We start from the raw sequence: 20,700 nt of genomic DNA on the forward strand, positions 1-20,700 counted from the left end.
CCCCACCCAGTCCCCGCAAACGCATATGCGTTGCATGCCGCGGAACTCGCCCCCCTCCGCGTCAGCCCCCCTTCCGCCGCCCCCTCTAAATCACACTTTCCCGCCCCACCCCCTATCTGTAGAGCCGTTGCTCTTTCGTACCATCGCTGCACCTCTCGCCACGCATACATGCACACGGACACAAATACATGTGCTGCAGTACTTCGCTGCTCTGCACGTCTCTCGCGCTCTTCGGCTACGTCGTAGAGTGCCCGCATCTCCTGTACGCACATTTACACGCACAATATTCTTGCCTCTTCCTCCGCCTCCTCGCCTTTTCTTGATCGCGAACGTATTTTTTCGCAACGAGAATTTTTGCAGACTCGATTCAAGGAGCTTTATAGTTGCGAAGAATTTGAGAAGCAACTTTTCCATTTTCCTTTCTCCTTAAAAAAAAAATCGGGGAACCTATTCAAAATGTTCAAGTAAAATTACATACGCACGAGTGATCAATCGCACTGAAATATTCTTCGAAATCGCCGGCATTATTTAATAATGCACTGATGTGCATTTCAGCCTTTTCACCCCGTACATCCTTTTATTTTATCTGTTTTATTCCACGACACGAACACACAGCGCCTGTTTCATATGACGAGCAAGGGAAGAGCAGCTACCAAAAAGAAAAGGCCTTTTGTTCCAATGCATTCTGAATACGGGCCTTGGATTTCAATAATCGCTATGTACTACATATGCAACGCGAACGGACGTAGCGATAGCGACAGAGCGAGCGCCGAGAAAGTGTGTCATTGTTTACGCATAGTCGGTTTACTCTGCGACTCGTGCGCCGATACTTAGCTTCCACTCGTCGGCTGGCTGGCTTAGTTTCCGTCGCGATATTTTGAGATACGCGTTAAGCAGAGACGCGATAAAGTATTAGATTAGACTGAAAAATGATTCATCCTAACTGAACATCGCGACGAACGTCGTATTGTCTTCTCCCTCCTCATTGAACATCGTTCTAGCTCGGAGAATCCAAATTGTTGTATTCTATGACTTCGAAACCTTTTATTTCCAGAGAAATACCTTTGTACGGTTCAATGTTCTGCGAAGCGTACACTTAACGATATATAAAAAAGACACGGTCTTCCTTTTACATATTTACTATGCATGAAGTGAATCATGCAATTTTCTTTTATAACGAGTTCAATGTTTGAAGTTCGATATTTCTTGACATTTGATACTTCTTGGCATTTTTGCTACATTAACTATATTCACAAGCAACAAGGAAAAAATGAGAGGCAAACGCGATTAGTCGCGCGTGAATTAACCTTACGTAACATTTAATTAACAATTCAAAGTTATAAATCGTACGTTTCAGCTTTATTTTGAACCGTCTTCAGCTGAAGCACTCTTTTTCCCTATTTCTTGTTAATTTCAAAATCGAGTCTTTGGTTACATCATCCATTTATTCATATACACTATTAATATTAATAGTATGTATTATTAATATTAAATAATATTGTTAATAATAATATAATTATTAAACTATATATACCTTATATCGTTAATATAACATAATTTAATAGTTAATATATAACTATTAATAATATAACGTTAATATTTTCTCCACAAGAAATTAAGTGGAAAATATATTGCCCAGTTTAACGTGACGGTGGCGGGCTTGATTCGAGTGCCACGCCTTGACATCGAAAGTGATTTCGAATGCAAAGAGGCGTTCGCACTCGAGAGCGATCAAACTCATTCTTAGACGCGATTAAGTGCCGCCGCACATGGCCATTTATTTTTATCCAAAGCAGACACCACGAAATTTCTTAGCCGCGGCACCGAGTCCGGCGCATTGCGATAACCCGAACGACTTGAAAAAAAAAAAAAAAAAGAGAAGAAAAGTAATGTACGTGCTACATACTTTCCCCGTGAGTCACACTATTTATCCATACCGGACTTCAATAATGGCCGATCGCATCTTGCAATCGCGAGGACGAAACTTCGTTTTGAGCGCGGGCTATATGCATATTAAATCGTCGTTTCTGCCGAGCGTGCATATTGTATATACATAAATACATGCGCGCGGGCATAGCGTGAGAGAAAGCGATCCGCGCTTCGAAAAATCGCTCGCTCGCTTCGCGAAGACTTCGCGAAGACCTTATAGCTCGCTCCGAAACCGGTGAAAACTAGCCCCCTCTCCCCCCTTCCTTCTGGCTCCCCTGCCGACGCCGGTCGTCCTCCCGGTCGCTCGCCGTGCGATTGCAGCGTCCGGTGCTAAAATAAAAATCGGAATAGGAGCGAGGGGGGAATGCCGCGCCGATCGAGCGCGAGGAGGTAAGTTAGGTCACTGGGCGCGTTAATGCGCCGGCTAACCTTACTTTCGCATTGCTAGATTCAATTCATGCCAAGGCTGACCGGGTGCGTTGCCCTCGATTGCCCCTATGCCGTCGCCGCCGCCGCCGACGTCGTCGTCGTTGCCGCTGATCTCCCCCTTGCTCTTCGGCAACCGGCCGGCCGGTCGGCCGCGCGGCGTTCGCCGCCGCTAGACGCTCTCGCTCTATGCACCCGAAGCGTGGCCGATACGACGCACTGCACACGCGTCATTCCCCCGCAAAAAATAGAACGGACCGCGTGGCTAGCGGCTATTTAAGGGATGTTTAGAAAGTTAAAAAAAACGCGAGTGACAGTGGATTTTCTAAGACTCCGCTCCTTGCCGCGGACAGCTTTATCGAGGCCGCCGGCGACGCTCTATTTGCTTACGAATCGTAAAACCGACGTCGGGGAATATTTTCCCTGTACTCTTCTCAGATACGCGGAATGTTATTTTTATATGCGGTTTTAGGGGGAATTGACAGGGGATTAACGTGCGAAATTGGGAATTCCATGTTGATGTTGCAATCGCGTCGAGCTTCTTTTTTCCTAATCCTCTCGAGATCTCTGTTCTGGATTCGTTTTATTATTACAAGGCTCCCTGCGAGCACTCAGGCGAATACGTTTGCTGCATTCTTCCGTAGACAGACAATGACCTGTTCGTGATTTATATAATTCGAATATAAATAGCATGCGGAAATGCACATTGTTCCAAAATCTCATTTATCTCATAGAACATTTTTGTGAATACACGACGAACTTCGAAGCTTTGTGTAATTAAAAAATGGGGTATAATATCCGAGATTAGAATTAAAAGTATACGAAAAATTAACTAACAATAAGGTAAACTAAAGTTGAGGAAACGAGCGGTTTATGAAATTAAATATCGCAATTCTAGATACGGACACAAGTCGCTCATCGCCCATCAATGACGAGTGCAGAGTCGCTTCGCGGTCGAGCATTATACGGAATTCAATCGATTTCTCGGTCGTATTGCACGACAATTCTTCGATATATCGTCGCGTATCGTGTATCATTTTCTCAATAGAGCTTGCCACAGCCATTCATTGCGTTACGTATTGATCCCGGCTACTCTTCAATGCATTCAATATGTAACGTGCGTCAAGTTTGAAATAAATCTCTGATCAATTAATAGCCGCGCGTGGATTTCTCCCGGCGTCAGATTTCTCTCATACTTATTTCCGTCTCTTATGTTCATTTCCCATAAATGTTTATTATCAGGAGGGTAACGTGTATCTCACATTAAAAATAGAATTTAATAAAGTTAAAGCATTTACGCACATATATTGTCCTGATTAATCGATAATCGGATTGGATAAGATATTCTTTAAACAATGTATAAATAATTAAATTCCTAGTACATTCATAGCATTTATTTTAATCAGTTTGACCATTTTTAAATAATTATTGAAATTCAAAATCAAACCCTCAATATTCAAATTAATGCGAATAAGATATCACATTTAAATGTGTATCGCATTACATTCTGACTAAAATATAAGTTGCAAAATTAAAATACGATCAGTTTTTATATAAAATTAAATTAAATGGCATTTATGTATATTCACTGTAAAATTCGTAGTGTCAAATTATACTCAATTTGAGTCATTTTTAACCATTCATACAGGTCGCTGCTGTTCCAATTCAGTATATCGTTAATTTAATTAAAACAATGTTAATTTCACTAAACCAATGGAGTTAAAATAATACTGTTTCGTGTTAAAATAAATTTCGACACACATGGTAGCTAAAAATAACAAAATGTTATTTAACTCATTGGTTTAAATTCATCCTTTGATATTTAACAGTGTTCTCTCGAAGAATAATGTATATATATGTTAAGTTTAAAGCCTAATGCAACATATCAACGCGTGGAAAACAAAACGATGGAAGATCTTTTTATCAGCAAAGAGCTTCATCCGAACAAACAATTCTTTACCGACATACTTCTGATAGCTATAGACAAATACGTGCCACCTGTCCGCTTTTCCTTATTAATCTTTTTTAAGTGATCAATCTCATATATCTGACTCGAATCGTTCTTCTATCATCATCGTCGCCGTCGTCGTCATCATCATCTCGCTGGTCGACTCACGATTACAATGTTACGCGGGTACGTATCTCGCGCGCGAGATCCACTCGGCTCGCGCGATTCCCCGGGCCTCTTTATCCGCGCCGATCGCGCCCGTACGGCGCGCGGCGGTTTGGCGGTTCGGCCGTACATTTGTCCATCGGTGCGCCTCGCTTTAACCACCCGTTTATTCGGCCGCACGTCCATGCACCCGTCTTTCTGACCATGCGCGCGGCGCGGGCCCGCTCGGTCCGTCGGACCGGACCCGCTCTCGCCGCGTTGTATCGTGTCCGCGGGGTGGCTGACCTAACCGAAGGGGTCGTTGCACCCGTGCGCCTGGGTCCGCTTTCACCCCACCACCGTCTTCCTCTCTTTCTCTATACTTCTTCTGATCAGCTTCGCGTGCGCGCGAGCGCAGCCAGACCTATCCTCCCGTCAACGTCTTGCTTCCACCATCGCACTGTGTGTGACGGCGGCTCTTCCTCCTTTCTCCCTCTCTTCTCTTCTTTCGTCCTCGTTTTCTTATTATTATTCTCTTTCTTCCATTTCCCCTCGCTTCCCCCTTCCTCCCTCCCTCCCTCCTCCCGCCCGCATCCTGGTCTTCTTCGCTCTTATCCTACGTATTGTCCATTTCGCTCAAACCCCGGCTGTGTAGCCGGGTCCAAAAGAAATTATAGTTATTTGCCACCGACCCTTTCGGATAGTCGATTATTTCGCGGCAGTCGCCCATCCCATCACCCTTCCCCTCTCTCGCTCTCCCCCCCTCCTATTCTCCATCTTCCCCTGCATATCCACTCTTTCCTCCATCTTTGATTGTGATTAAATTATTTCAACTAATGTTGAAAAGAGAAGCATTAACTATTAAAATAATCAAGTGCTACAAATAGATATTGATTAATTATTTATTATATTATTTCACAATGGTCCAACAGGATAATTGTTTACTAGAAATATTTAATTCTTTGTAGAAAACTCAGAAATGTGATGTGCAATTGGCAAAAAAATATTTATTGCCCTTCCCCACTTATTCTCTTCTCCTTTCATCTTCTTCTTGCTTCTTTCTTTTACTACTTCTCCTTCCCTTGCCTCTTATCACTGATTACGGAATTTCTTCATCGCAGAACAATTAACTCTATTATTTATGGCATTGCATTTCAATTTTATTTTTTAAAATAGAACGTTTTTTTTTAATAATATTGCTAAAAAATACTATCAAAGATTTTAGTATTAATAATAGAAGGTCTAAATAAATCTCATATGAAAATAATCTCATAAAATAAATCTCATATGAAAAGTTTAAATTTCATTATATTGTAATATTACCTACATTTTTCAATATCTCGTAAGCAATATTAAAAATTAAATTAGTTTTTATAATCGATAATACAAATGACAAAATAAGAAACATTGAAAAATGGAGCTTTAGGAGGTAAGATATACGGTTCAAACCTAATAAACCTGCACCTATATGTACGTAACGTCATAATATTGAAAGTCATCGTTATTAATACGAATGCAACAATCAGATTTTTCTGAGAGCTACATGCTAAGAATAATCAAAACGCTACATCACAAGGCAAATTTAGGTTTTTAGCACGGAACAACGAAGCGCAGTTATCGAATGACGTCGGTGTAAAGTGATAAGGCTCGTTGTTTGCTATATTCGCGAGGCGTACCAGACTATGATAGAGATTAGCTTATCTCGACTACGAACCACAAGGAGGTCTCTGTTCATTTGCCAGCACTATGTCAATATTATTTCGCTGACCGCCGTCACAGCCCGAACTCCGAAACTACTTTTATTCGCTCTCTTCTCTCCCTCTCTCCCTCCCTTTCTCTCTCTCTCTCACTCACTCACTCACTACTCACTCACTCACTCACTCACTCACTCACTCACATATATTTCTGATAAAAAGAGATCAGAAATGTTAAGATTAGTTTTTCAAAGATGACAGTGTTAATATATAAGAAAAAAAGGGGGAATAATAATTCACTTTAGGGAAACGTTTTCTAATTTTCTAGAGCGATACATCTTTAGATAATTAGTTTTAGTCGACAGATCGATTATTAAAGCACAGTTAAAAATTTGAATTAATATACTGAAATCTTACGACAATGTTATTTTTGGGAGATAAAATTCTATCTTATAAATTTGCAAGCAGAATTCATAAATTTTTGCCTCTCACTACGAGACGCAATCAAATATTTAGTTCGATTCTCGCCAATGTCAAAATTCCAAGTCCGCGCATATTTGCTTGCCATTAAAATAGAAAGATGAAACTCAAAGCCGTGGTATGTACCGTTCGCTGAAGTTGCCACTACTTTTTATCCCTTTCTCTCTCTCTTTCTCTCTCTCTCTCTCTCTCTCTCTCTCTCTCTCTCTCTCGCTTTTATTATAAAGGTCAAATAAATTCGAGTAGCCATTTCGTATCTTCTATGGCTGTCTTTTCTGAAACTGCCGTCGGCCATAAATGTTGCATGAGCATCCAAAGTGATTGACATTAATATTTAAGCGGCACAAGGGAAATGAAACGCGAACTGTTTCAAAATATGATAAACGCTACCGACTTTAATAATTTCGTTTCGTTCAACGTTTTCTCCTATTCGCAATATTTCTTATTATTCTTTTCTAATAAATAAAGAACGCGTTATGAAAAAGCTACGGTACAAAGAATCGAAATTTAAATACGCACACGTAAGCTATTTCAAATAACATTTATTTATCTCAGAGGAGGAAAGAAAAACTTTTTTCACATTTATTTTGCATTTGCATCATAAATATTCTCAGAACTTGACGGTCTTAGCTTTTGTCATGTAGTGCTGTCAATGTAAAAGATCAATGTGGCATTTGCAACTTTTTGTGTTAAATCTGGAATTGTAAGAATAAAGTAAAATATGCAATTCTTTCTTTAAATTTAAAGATAAAATAGCTTGCTTTTAATGTAAATAATAATTATTTAATGTGAATAATAACGCAGACATCCTACGGAAATAATGTGAGATGTGCAGATTACGTCGGAGAAGCTTAAAAATCCTTCAAGGTCATTTTTTTATTCTTCGGTGCATCAAGCATTCAACAATCAATTATCAACGACACATTAGAGCCTGGCCTCGGCGACGAAATATCGCGCATCACCATTGGCTAGCCTTTCACATTTAACTTCTACTAATCACAAATGCAAATGTAATTTTATATGAATTTTTCAATCTTCTAAAGGAAGAGAGCTCGATAATATAATATTGCATTAAGAGTTAACTAGTTATGACTATTTTCTGTTCTATGAAAGGAAATTGACGGCAAATTTGCAAAGATATATTGTAAAATTATGTGATACTTTTCGACACATCTCATTATTTATTTGTGTCTATATCATACTGTTTAAATGAGTTTAATTTTATATTGATATGCTTCTCCTCTTTTATTTCTCTTCCTCTCTAATTTGATACTACACTTTAATGAACTTACATAATGTTTTTAGACGATTTGATTAGACGACGGCAATTTATTCTATACGATTTTAATCAGCTCAGACACCGTGATGATATGTAATCAGATTTCAGACTGCTTTAGATGACGAAATAATTCAAGGCCGCTTTTATCCAGTTCGTGGCTATCTATTCGTATAGCCGAGGTGTGGTATAGAAAGACTAGACATTTTGACCGTCTGGGACCTCTAACGGTATTGTCAAAAGATGCGTCACGAATTGAATATCCACGCTACTTTTGGGTACCTCAACTAACGCACGTTCCGTTCGCTATACTCTTCCGCTCAATCCACCTATCTTCTTCTCCTCTCGCCGTCGTTTCTTTTATTAAACAAGAAAATTCTGAACTAGATGATAATTGCAACTTACAGAAAAATAATTTTAATATATCACGTATCTACAAGAACTCTTGCTTATCACTAATGTGCGGTACTTGGATTAATTTTAAACAATCAAACTTTTTTAAAATTAATTACGCTAATTGATCTCATCTAAACAAATTTAGCTCTTGTCAAAAATCAGTAAGTATTTTCGTAAACTAATCACAAATTAAGTTAGCATTATTTTGAAACCAATGATAGTCGTTTAATACAGTTTAATGCTTAAATTTTTTCAGTATTATATAAAAACCGGTTAAAATATATCCGATGTATTATACGCTGATTATTCATCAAATGTATTCAAGAAATACAATTAAGCAACTCTCTAGCGCAGTCATTGGGAAATTATAATGGTCTACGCTGTAATGTATTCTGTCATTGTATATAGAACGTTCGCCTATAAATGTCCTCCATCCGTCGTGACCGTCTGCAACCTCTAACGGTGTTAGCAAAAAAACCAGACGCAAAGTGGCGAATGTCCTTGAGTGCTTAGTGCTTGGATGTCCGCTAGAAGCGACGGTATTGACTACGACTCAATACGAACGCGTATTATAGTCTATGTATGTATGCAACGATCCCGCACAAGCACGCGCGGATTTACATCTACAGCATGGTCGTGATATGTGCCAATTTTATTGGCTATATTTTGGAACGATTGGTCTCCATTACAAAGGCGCGCACGCGGATCGGAAATTCAATTAATTCCACGGTTATTTAATTGAACAAATTAACGTTGATTAACTTATTTATCGAATATGTTGTCTAATATCGGCCCTGTTCGATATTAATGAATTGTTACGGTTGTGTTCTCAAAATTGCGATAACATTTTTATAACGCTTCTTATTTTTGTTGATATTACCCGCCTCAATTATTTGTTAATTGGCGACGTAATTTTTCTCTAAAGACTAAAAAAGGCAAAAACTATTGATTGAACTAGTATGTTAAAGGCCACGTGTATGACCAACGTAATAGCCGGCCAAAACTCATCTATGTTCTCTTTTCTGTGACACGTGATGCCGCTGGGCTTCAAATATATGTAAATAAAAACGATAGATGTATCAATCTTTAGAAATCGAATTAGTTTTTCGAAAACTTGTTAAAACTTTTCAATTACCATATGTTACAGCAGTAGTTTAAGAAGAAGATTGGGGTCAATCGAGAGCGTGGGAAAATAGGTTTCCTAGTTTTCTTGATAAAATTTCTCGAGTTTAAAATTGCTTGTACCTAGAAATATAGCGATTCTGCATCGAACTTTTTGCAAGAAGAAAAATCCGTTGTTTAACGGTCGGTAAGCGCTTTGAATAAAATTTTCACACGGCCTACGTGACGAGGGCACAATCTGGGACAGGTGGCTGCGTAATCTGTGAACGTGTATTAAAGTGTAGCGTTTTCATCGAACCGACTTTAGAGGACAAGTACGTGCGCGCGCGCGCGCGCGCGCGTTCGCTCGCCGACGATAATAACTCGCGCGTGTATTCTACGCTCCGTGTTTCGGCGCGTATTTTCGACTGCCACTCAGCCGAAGTACCGAGGCCTGGGCCACGCAATGATACCTGCTCGCTTTGGCTAACGTGACGACCGGTGTGTGTAGCGATCTAACAGAAAAGGAACGGAGAGACGCAGCACAAGAGCAATGCCCCTTGGGTCAGGTTCAGTACCCTTTGGCACAAGGCACTCGGAGAACGACGTAACCGGCATGCATCTGCGCGCGTATAGGTGAACGCCGTGTACACGCGAACACCTACTTGCATGCGAGATGGCCTTTTCGCGACGCGATAGATAAAAAACTGAACGAGAGACGTTGCCTTCTTCTTTTCCTCCTCCCTTCTTCCCACCCCCCCGTCCTCTTCTCACGCGCGTTTCGTAAATTGGGACAACCTCGCGAGCGTATCGACTGTAACTAAATCTCCCGTATCCTGCGCGAAGCATTCTTCGGGCATCGCCAAAAAATCACCGGCGCCGTCCTGCGAGCGTTTACGCCGCCGAGATTTTCGAATTGTTTTACGACGCCGCAGATTTTTCTATTTTAAGTATAAATGTAACGTTGTGATTTATTTTCATAGAAAGAAAAAAAAAGAAAAATTAACGTAGAGTATCTCTTTAAATTTCTGATTTAATTTTTCTTAAACTGATGCTTTGTATTTTAATAATCGAGGAAGGGAAAAAATGTTCTCTCTTACCCTTTTCTCACGTTTTTACGCTCTCGTCGAGATTTCACTCCGCCGCGCGGCAGTGACGAATGAAAGGGATTTCTGGATTCCTGTTCTGGATTTCCTCGCGCGTGCCTCATCGCGCGCGAATGTATTTCTATGGATTTTCAGTTGGTGAATGGCCTAGACGTACCCCGATACATGTGCGAGACCGAGGTGATGGAGGACGTAAACGTTGCCCCGGCGGCGGCGGCCGTGATGGAGTACACCACCACTTCCGGCAATCATACCAGCAAGAACGCGAACGGGAACATCATCACCCTCACGCTCAAGAACAATCATCTTATCGTGGAAACGGAGGAACGTGCGGTACGTACGGCTTACGGGAAATTTCCGGCGTTGCGACGAAAACGCGTCGCTTGTAATAAATCCCTTTCCTTTCTCCCTATATTTATCGCCTAAATGAGACGACGCGACGTGAATCGCCGTAGCGAGACTCGTCGGTAACCGCGGTAACCGGGTCAGAGACTGGGCTCGTTTTCGGGCCGGGGAGTAGATTCGTAATTATCGAACTTGGCCGACCCTGGTAAGGTCGGAGGTTGTGCCGGGCAATTTCGCCCCCACCTATCCGTCCTACTTACGAGCCTTGTCTCATTCGCGGCGAGGCTCGTTCGCGTCGAAGATTCTCGAAATCGTCCGTCGAGCTGCTCGCCGCCTCTGCCGACACCTACGTTTCCTCTTCCTCTCTGACCGCGGCACATCCTCCTTCCCCTCCTTCTCCCTCTTTCTCTTCCTCCTTCTATCGTCTGTCTGACTGTCTCGCACGCTTCCTCATTTTCCACCCCGATCTCTCTAAATGCTCTACTCGCGCTCTGATTCAATCCGTTCTTCTCGCACCTATATAAAGTGCCCCAAACTTTCGAACAAGGAAAAGGCGTGGAGCCGATTCGGGTCCGTAACTCGGGCCTGCATTAAAAAAGGGGAAAAAAATAATGGACTGAGTAGATACGCACGAATTCCCGTGGGAGAATTGGAAGGTTTGCCCAAAATAATGAATTTACTCGAGTATCATCCTGATTTTAGGAAAGAAATTTGCGTTACACTTTACTTTTAATTTTTTTCCAACTATTATTTTGTCACTACTGATGCATAAATTATTCGACATTAAGTAACTAGTGCTTACTGCACGTATTACTTTTGTGTATAAATATTTAATTTCGAGGTTGTAGCAGAATTTTGTTTTAACTTGATTGTTGCTCAAAAAAATATTTAAAACGTACTTGTTAAAACAAATATAATACACTAGATCAATCGTTTGTTTCAAAAAAGAGAACTGTAGACTATACTTTACGTATAGTTCGAATACTTTATATTAATTTTTAACAGAGGAGAAAACAGTATAATTATAATTCGTAATTTATGAATATATTTTATTATATTCAGGTAACGATGGAAGATAACAAACCCACGTCAATATACAAGGACAGCGGGTGTTCATTTGTGGTGGAGGTGCAGCCAGATTATGACAAGGAAGAGACGAAGGGTAACAAAGGGTCGTCCGATGATGTGACTACTGGTGTCACCGATCAACAGGCTCTGGTGCACAGGGAGGAAATACCGGACGACAGATCTTCAGGTGATTATTCTCCGTGATGGCGTAACACCTCGTTTTTGTGATTTATCTTCTATTTTGTCGTTTCTTATGCAGCTTTTGAAAATACGCGACTGTTCGGGAGCACCAACACCGGTCTGTCACAGTCAGATCTATCGATATCCAGCCAAGGTTCGGCTAATCCAAGCTATCGCTACGGCAATCAAGTCGAATACGATTCCGGCCACCTTGGTTATCCCATGTACGGTGGTAGTTACGAGTCCGATGTGCCGTCGAGGAAACTGGAGGGACGATCGAAATGGGTGGAGTTCGACAAATCGCCGGATATAGACAAGATACTGTTAGACGACTCCAGAAATTTTACTAGTGAAGAAGAGGAGGAGGAGAACAAAAGTGTAAGTAAAGAGAGTAGTTAATTTATCTTAATCCTTTCCCGTGTGCAATTATCGTTTCGTTTCATTTTGATAGAAATTAAGGAAGAGTAGAGCCCCCGCAACACTGTATCGACTCTAGCTTAAGCTAATAAAATTTATTCCTTCAACCATGGATTATTCATTAATGTATTTTTTATGTTAAAATAAGTTTAATTAAGATTTAAAAAGTGTTTTGTTACCAATTTATATTTTACATATTACAATTCATATTTTGTTACCAATTTACATTTTACATTTTACAATTTGCATTTTACATTTTACATTTTTAATTTTACAATTTACAATTTACATTTTTGGAGATTTAATTCGCTAAATCATTTAAATTATTAATGTTGAAAAATTTCTTTGATATTGATATTAATCTATACTTGAAATCTCACACTATTATATACATATGTAGATCGATCAGAAAAGATCCTTATAACACGGAAGATGTTCGTTTCCTTTCAGCCGCAGTTCTTCGGAAAATCAAAAGATATGTCGTCTCTGCAAGATGTTGTGAACGCGGTGGTACGGGAGGACTCGTTGGATATCGACAGTTTCCCAGATGCCGTGCGATCGAATCCGAATCTCCAAGTGAACGGCACGACGCCGAACAAGCTCGAGATTATGGAGCAGAAGGCTCTAAGCAACGACTTCGCCAGCAAGGCGGAGAACAACAAGCCCGTGATAACCGGCGTGCTGCTGAAGGACGACGTTCAGGAGGACGCGTTCCAGGAGCAGCAGCGTAAACTTGGTAACGGCACGCTTACGCCGGAACACAAGGGGGACAGGACGGCGGCACGCAAGCCGGAAGGCAGTGTCTTCGTGCCGAGTCACAAACGAGCGGGCAGCATCCCGCCGCGACTGATCGAGGAGACGCTCGAGATGGATCGCAAGAAATCGCTCGACATCTACAATAAGTACAGTCAAATCAAAACGAGTACCAGGGGCATGCTGCCAAGCTTGAGTCCGAAATTCGAGCTGCTGCAGAACGAGGTGAGTCCGATCGAGGAGAAAGAGAGTTAATGTGCGCGCCAATCAAGGAAGGATCTCCCATCCCCCGCCGTCCCGCTCGATCCCCTCGTCGTCGCCATCGGTTTCTCGACTGTGTGTCGTCGGGACGCAACATCCTCGGGATAAATTGCAACGAAAGATACTAGTCAGGGATTATTGAAAAAAAAAAAAAATGCAGCGAACACACGGTTAATGGTGTACTAATGGTGTAGGAATTATGTTATTCTCTAATGTATGTAGCGAATATTATATAACGGAGTCGGCATCGTAATGGTCGGTTACTACTATCTATTTCAGCAGATGGCAACGATCTCGTAGATTTGAGTCGAATAGACGAGTACCTTCGCGAGTACCTACGCAAATTCTATGCGACGAGGAGGATTTAACGTATAAAAAGTTAGCGTGTAATATGTATAAGCAATTTAATCAAAGAAGGAGAGATGCGGTCGCCGTGAAAACACTCCACACATAATTGCGATTAAAATTTTTTTCTTTTCGTGCATATAACGAAAAGTGTAACACATGGATCGGCAGTTACGTTTTTTTAATTCCTAATTCAGAAAATCGCTTATTTCATATGTAACTTAAAATATGAAAGAAATATGTCTTTTATATGGAACCGTGCTATTTAGTTCAAGCTCATTGGAGAACTTTTCACGGCCGAAACAAACGAGCGATAATGATTAATGTTAAGTGTAACGTACGTCGATCAGGAGCTAATCAAAAAAGCATTGCAAGTAAGAACCCTTTTTCATCGTAATTTCACGTAGACGTAACAGTTCATCACTCGACTTGTGATAGTGACGTAGTCATATATTTCGTGAAATTAACATTAATGATATTAGAAAATATACATATGCGATACTCAATCTTTCTCTAAGTTCTATTTCTTCATCAAGAGTGGATAGTCACATTTTAAATTTCTTTCACGAAATATTAACATTTTTCACTTTTTGATGGTAAAATTAATTACTCATAAATCAAAATTTTAATTACTTTTTAAATATTTAAAATTCGTAATTTTAAAGAGAAAAGTTTTAATAATAGGTAAGTCAGTTCCTTAAAATTCGTGTAGTTTCAATGCCGTAAAAGCGTTAATAAATTAAATAAAATTCGTTTCCTATATAGATACGCGCGCGCGCGCGTGCGCGTGGTTAAAATTCGTACATGCCTGGAGTCTCGGTTCGTAGCTGCTACGAGTTCATTAACATTTTCGATCCAGGATAAGCCACTCGAGAATCGCTACTATAACGATATTATGCATTGTAGTAATCGTAAGTTCCTTAGAGCGTGAGACATTACATTTCTAAACATCCGTATTTAGTAAACAAGTCGGTGTATACATATACACATCGAATGTATATACATATAACGAGGCTCATGCGTAATATAAAAAGCACATACACGTTTAGGTACGGAACACGTGTACATTTAAGCGCGCACACGATGTTAAAGATTTTTTATTAGCTTCATAGGCGTTTCAGGATGTCGAAATCGACGCTTAGAAACCTAACACGTGAATTATAGTGCCAAAATAGTTTAAGAACGAATCGAATCGACCTACGAGTCGACGAGCGTCGTTTATCTGTGTATAACTACGTTGAGAGGGTAACATTACGTTATTGACATTTCAGATTTTATATGATTACGTTGAATGTTATAAAACGTTATCGAATGTTGACGATGCTTTGCGATGCTTTGCCGTGAGTTTTCACGATGTGAAATTGAATTGTTCTTAACCTATATATACCCGGAGAATATCCTCCCCTCCCCCTCGTATCAGATATCCTCTTGACTTTCGCAAATACTCTGTTCCTACTACCGCCGTTATATTTACACACTTTGCTCCATAAGAAAATCAAAACGATCTACTTCGATGTACGGATCACCCGGGTTTCGCGCTAAGCGCGAGCAACGTAGAATTTCTCAACAGATGGGTATAAATGGGTCGAGACGGTGGAAATTTTTCCTATCCATAATTAAATGTTTAATCATCCTTTTGACAGAACTCTGTCGATTGAGATCATGTTCGAAGCGCTTAGTTGACATTACAGAAACGCGGCGCGACCGTACGTTTCGATAACCCCTCCAGCCTATAATTACGCGAGGAACGTGTATCTCGGTATTTAAATAAAACGTGGCTCTTAGCGCGCGATTATCTTCAGTTTCCTGCGAGTTGGAAATATTGTTCTTCATCTCTATCATTCGATACTGATTATTGCTGTTTCTCATCCACGTATAGGCGTGGTCGGAAATGCGATCTAGAGCCAAGTCTTCGAACGTGATCATTATTGCATGCTGGAGAGGAAGCTTTTATTTTCCCTAAATATATTTAAAAGTCTCTATTGCGATCTAAGATAATTGCCGATAGAGCATGTTTTAGAGGATTATCGTAGATCTAGAACTCGAAACGTATTACAACTGCAAAAGTAGAAGTCGTCCGATTGCATAATGCAAAATCGAGGAGGAACGAGGAGCAGGAAATGTTACGGTAATGATCGATTTATAATTGCGCGTTATATTTTATCTCTCCACAAGATTATTATCTTATCTTATTACCGTTAAACATGCGTCGCCGTGCTCTTTAAAAATATGGAATATGAGCTTTCACACGATCGGAATGGTACGATCGTACGATTGTTTGTTTATACAAATTTTAAAGAAAACACATGTTATCTTAGTGCAATATGTAATTTTGACTTCCATAAATCAAAAATCATATATTTTATATGCCATTTTTGTTCTATGTTTATATATTACTTATGTAATATAAACATGAGGAGTTGTTTTCTTCATTAATCGCTAAATATGTGATCGCGTTGCGTACTTGTTAAATATTATCTTGTTAAATAGAGTTTAACCTTTTGTTAGAGTTTATGCAGGATGATTTATGCAATCGCGATAAGTTGCCATTCTTGTTAATTGCAAACGAATCAATTGTAAAGGAAACATATAGTTATAACATTTGAAATAATATATAATTGCAAATTATATATTTATATTTTTAAAAGTAACTATATGTGCTTTCTCTATACTAGTTAATTAATTTTATTATTTGATAGAAATATTAAGGTGAGATAATTAAAATATGAATACTTTACGAGGTATTATTAAAATAAAGTATAAATATTTCGTAAACTATTAATTCTTAATAATTTTATCTCAATACTTCTTTATACGCAAAATGTTTATCAGATTCGATTTATGTAAAAAACATTCCATTAAAAAAAAATAATTGCATTTTTCTGATGCATCCTTAAGCTTATAAAAGATATATAAAGATAGACCTTATTATACTATTCAATTTTTTCCTTTGTCAGTTTTTCCTATCTTTAACGAAATAAGAACTACAACTCGTTCCAGTTGTATGACTCATCCTGCAAATCGCAGATATTTTTAGATAGGTTAATATAGAGATTTAATAGATGCTTCATTAGTGCTTAACGATGATATTGTTATATTAATTTTATGAAATATGCGAAAAATATTTTGCGAAATATACGCACAATTTTTTCTGCAGGGAAGGATAATATGATGTCTGGTTTGTTCATGTGAAAGTACAGGACGACACTCGATTGTAGAAATCTACAAGCTATATATTCGAGGTTGCGTTGACGGTGCTAAAATAATGACATGAACTGCGGTCTTTCTTATGTAATTAATAAATGCAATTTGGACCCGCTAAGACATGCGTCCGTCCTTCTATGTCGTGTATTCGCGAATGATTACAGAAATTAACTCTTTCATGCGCAAATCAATCGGACATTACAGTTCACGAAATGCACTCATGTTAACAATCTTCTTCAGAAATTCAGTTTTAAGCTGAACATTTTTGGACTGAAAATTCCACACGATTTTTTTTACGAGGCACAAAATTTTTGGGGAATTATTTCCATTGTCGTAATATTTTCTATTTAATTATAATTATTAAAAGAGTCGATATTGCGCATGAGAGAGATAATGCGAAGATTTTAACGTAATGCATAAGAGAGAAATTGATAAGGATACTGATGAGGGAGCGTTAAATACGCTTCAACATCCGAGACTGTTTTAATATTTTATAAGGTGCAAGCTACGTCAGAAACTGCAATTTCCTACTAAACATCTCTTTCTTTCAACACAAAAAAGTAATACTAGTTATTGCGCGCTCATTACATGTAATGCGAAGAGAACACATGCGGAAGATTTTTCTTACTGACATTTATTTCTAACAATCGCTAAGCTATCTCATTGTACATGTCAACTTATTTTGCAAAAATAAACTATTGGGCACAAAGAAAGCGTTTGGTTGTTATCACAATTGCGGAGTTCTTCGGCTTGTATCGCATATGGTTATTAATTAAAGTTAGTGCGTAAATCTGATAAATTTTATTTAATTCCCTTAATTTTACAGGTATATATAATCAGACATATTATGTTCTAATGTACGAGAAGTTTGATCTAATGACATGCCGAGCCATCAAATTTTGCACGAAAACTAACAAACTTTTCCTATTAATAAAATTCAACATTCTTCTCTGCATCTTTTAAAATTAATCCTTAATGTATTGTTATTTAAAAAATCGCGATACTTCTATTGGGACCATAATCGAACACGTAGATAAATCAAGAGAGAGCTCTTCTCTCTCTCTCTCTCATACTTGGCATGTTATTATGCCAAACTTTTCATTTCAAAGTTTCCACAAAATGTGAAACTGTACATGCGCTTTATTGTATTTGTATTAAACAATGCATACTCTGTTTATATCAAATTGTTATATAAAATTATTAAAAGACATGCGTGAACACTCCTATCTATTTCACGAACCAATGCGAGAAATAAAAATTTTGTTCCTTCTACACCGAGGATTTATTCATTTTTCATTGAAATATCAGCTCCCACAGCGTAACGGAATGGAACAAAGTCGAGCAACGAAACAATTTTTTAAATACCGTAGTGAAGTCACTCAGCGGAGAACTACTTTATCATCTCAACCCGATCAGGGGGTCGAACCGCCGCGAATCTTTCCCCCCATTCGTTTTATAATTACGTATGTCCGTGGAATAAATTTACTCGTCAGACACGAGTCAGATACGTCTCAGTCCGATGCCTGCGTAATATAAACCATTTAATTAAGCATTCGCTTAATTAACGAGGCCGTATCTGACACGTCGTTAACGCAGGAAGGTAAGATATTTCATTAGAGCTGCGTACTACATTTTCGCGTGGAGAAATTTTGCGTAGGCACGCTTCGGTCTATACGCATAAGATTTATTATCCAAAAAAGTAAAGAAAAAAAAAAGTAATACAATTCGCAAAGGTTGTTTCGCGGTAAACCAAAGGATAAGTACCCGACGCCACCTAGGCGCGTTGAATCGACGGGTCATCCACGTGCAGATTAATTGTCGGATAAAGTATATTGTTTATTACTGCAGACGCACACACTTACGAACGATGTATCGGGAGAGAAACGTGTGGGAGGAGTCTCCACTGATATAATTGCCGTCAAGGCTGCATCGTGTATTTTTTTATTTAGCAATCGATGATACAAGCGCGCTTATACAACCGCTTTTTTTATAGCCTTGTAAAAAAAATCAATGATATCTTGTTATTTAATGCCTGACGATTGCGAGTCTAAATATACGATCAGCGGAGGACCCTAATTAAATAGCCAAACCTGAGCGAGAGAAATAATTTGTTTTGCTAGTACTCTTTTTGTCTTTGTTGCTATAATATATGACGTACTTTGATAAGATTATCGATGGTTGCTCGTAAATTGCGCCGAAGTTTCTCCCTCCATACATATAATACCTTTCAATAATTAATTAAATAATCGTTGCTTTTAATGATTTTATATGATACGGCGGTAAAAACGAGCGCTGACGATTTTATACGCTCTCTGCAGTAATTATTAATTTTATCATCGGAAAATCATCGTATTGTACCATTTGTTGCCCGTAGTTTCTCGTTAGTGTTCTCGCTCCTACATTTAAATCATTCTGAAACAGAACTTTCAAAAAGCTCGTTTTTCCCGAACAGATACGGGAATGATTCACGCACTTTAATACGCGGAACTGATTACTTTTCACAATCCTATTTAGCTGTCTGCCGAATCTCTGGACAGTGATTTAACTGCATCGATACAGGAAAAAAGAGAGAGGGAAAGAGAGAGAAGGGGGAGAAGGTGAGACGAAAGGAGAGAGAAACGGGAGCAGGAAGAGAAGGTACGAAGGCAAGCGGAAGGTGGACGCGCGGATGGTGAACGGCTAGATGGACGGATAGATCAGAGCGAGAACAAGAGAGAATAGTCGAGTGGAATGACTGGAAATCAGGGGGCAGTCTGATTGGTCTCCGTGCTGATGGGAGCGTCGTTGCAACCCATGCTCGGGTTATGTATGCGGCGTGCCAGGGGTTGTGCGCGGGGGATAGTCGAAGGCAGATGGGGATCGCGGGGGGAACGAGCGAGGGGGCGGCGCGGAGACGGGTGAGTTTGAACGTCGGTACAGATACGGCATTATGAAAACACGAATGTACTTTTAAATCAATACCACCATCGTATTGTGGGCACCGGTGAGGGCGGTACGTTCGCAACCCGCGAATACGCGGGAGATGAGAGGGAGAGAGAGAGAGAAAGAGAAAGAGAAAGAGAAAAAGATAAAGACAGAAACAGAGAGGAGAGAGTGGGACTGACGGCGCTGCCGAGGGGGTCATAAGGGAATAGAGGGACAGGATAGGATACAGGGAGGTTGGGATACCAAGGGGTAGGAGACCGGAGGAATGGCTCCGTTATGCGAAAGGCATCGTCGCGACCGCGCGCGCCGGTTACATTAAATTATGACAGTATCCGTAACGGTACGAACACCGTCCCGTGCCTCCTGCGAGATATGTCTTTCAGCGTAGAAGTGGATTTGGCATGGGCTAGGAGATCGAGTACGTGGCGGAGATCTCGCGAGCGAGCAACAGCCGTTTTTTTTTACACCGCGGCTCGTAATTCACGCACGAATGTACAATGTATATTTTCAGAATTTTAACATCGTGTTATGCTCCGCTGAACGATGTCAGCGTATTATGTATAATATATTAGGAGAATACATTATCATGGAGGGCTCATTTGCAAAAATAATTTTCCAGTTCCAAATCTCATCCACAAACATTTACAACATCAAATTGAGATTTTAAAAAATATACATATATATTATATATTATACATATTA

At 39.6% G+C, this 20,700-nt stretch overlaps 1 protein-coding gene and 1 long non-coding RNA gene across 3 annotated transcripts in view; one reads left to right on the forward strand and one right to left on the reverse strand.

Moving 5' to 3' along the window:
- Positions 1-18,345, forward strand: part of LOC139812633 (uncharacterized) — a 28,730-nt gene extending 10,385 nt beyond the window's left edge. For both annotated transcript variants that reach the window (XM_071777614.1, XM_071777613.1), the window contains exons 5-8: positions 10,636-10,833; positions 11,908-12,100; positions 12,173-12,471; positions 12,961-18,345. In XM_071777614.1, coding sequence (XP_071633715.1) covers positions 10,636-10,833; positions 11,908-12,100; positions 12,173-12,471; positions 12,961-13,518 — 1,248 coding nt within the window. In that variant the 3' untranslated portion in view covers positions 13,519-18,345. The remainder of the gene's footprint in view (positions 1-10,635; positions 10,834-11,907; positions 12,101-12,172; positions 12,472-12,960) is intronic.
- The window catches only part of LOC139812634 (uncharacterized), a 59,528-nt gene that overhangs the window by 10,100 nt on the left and 28,728 nt on the right, over positions 1-20,700 (reverse strand). The gene's annotated exons all lie outside the window — the stretch shown is intronic.

This window comes from Temnothorax longispinosus, chromosome 5 (assembly GCF_030848805.1).
Source record: "Temnothorax longispinosus isolate EJ_2023e chromosome 5, Tlon_JGU_v1, whole genome shotgun sequence".
Taxonomy (NCBI): domain Eukaryota; kingdom Metazoa; phylum Arthropoda; class Insecta; order Hymenoptera; family Formicidae; genus Temnothorax; species Temnothorax longispinosus.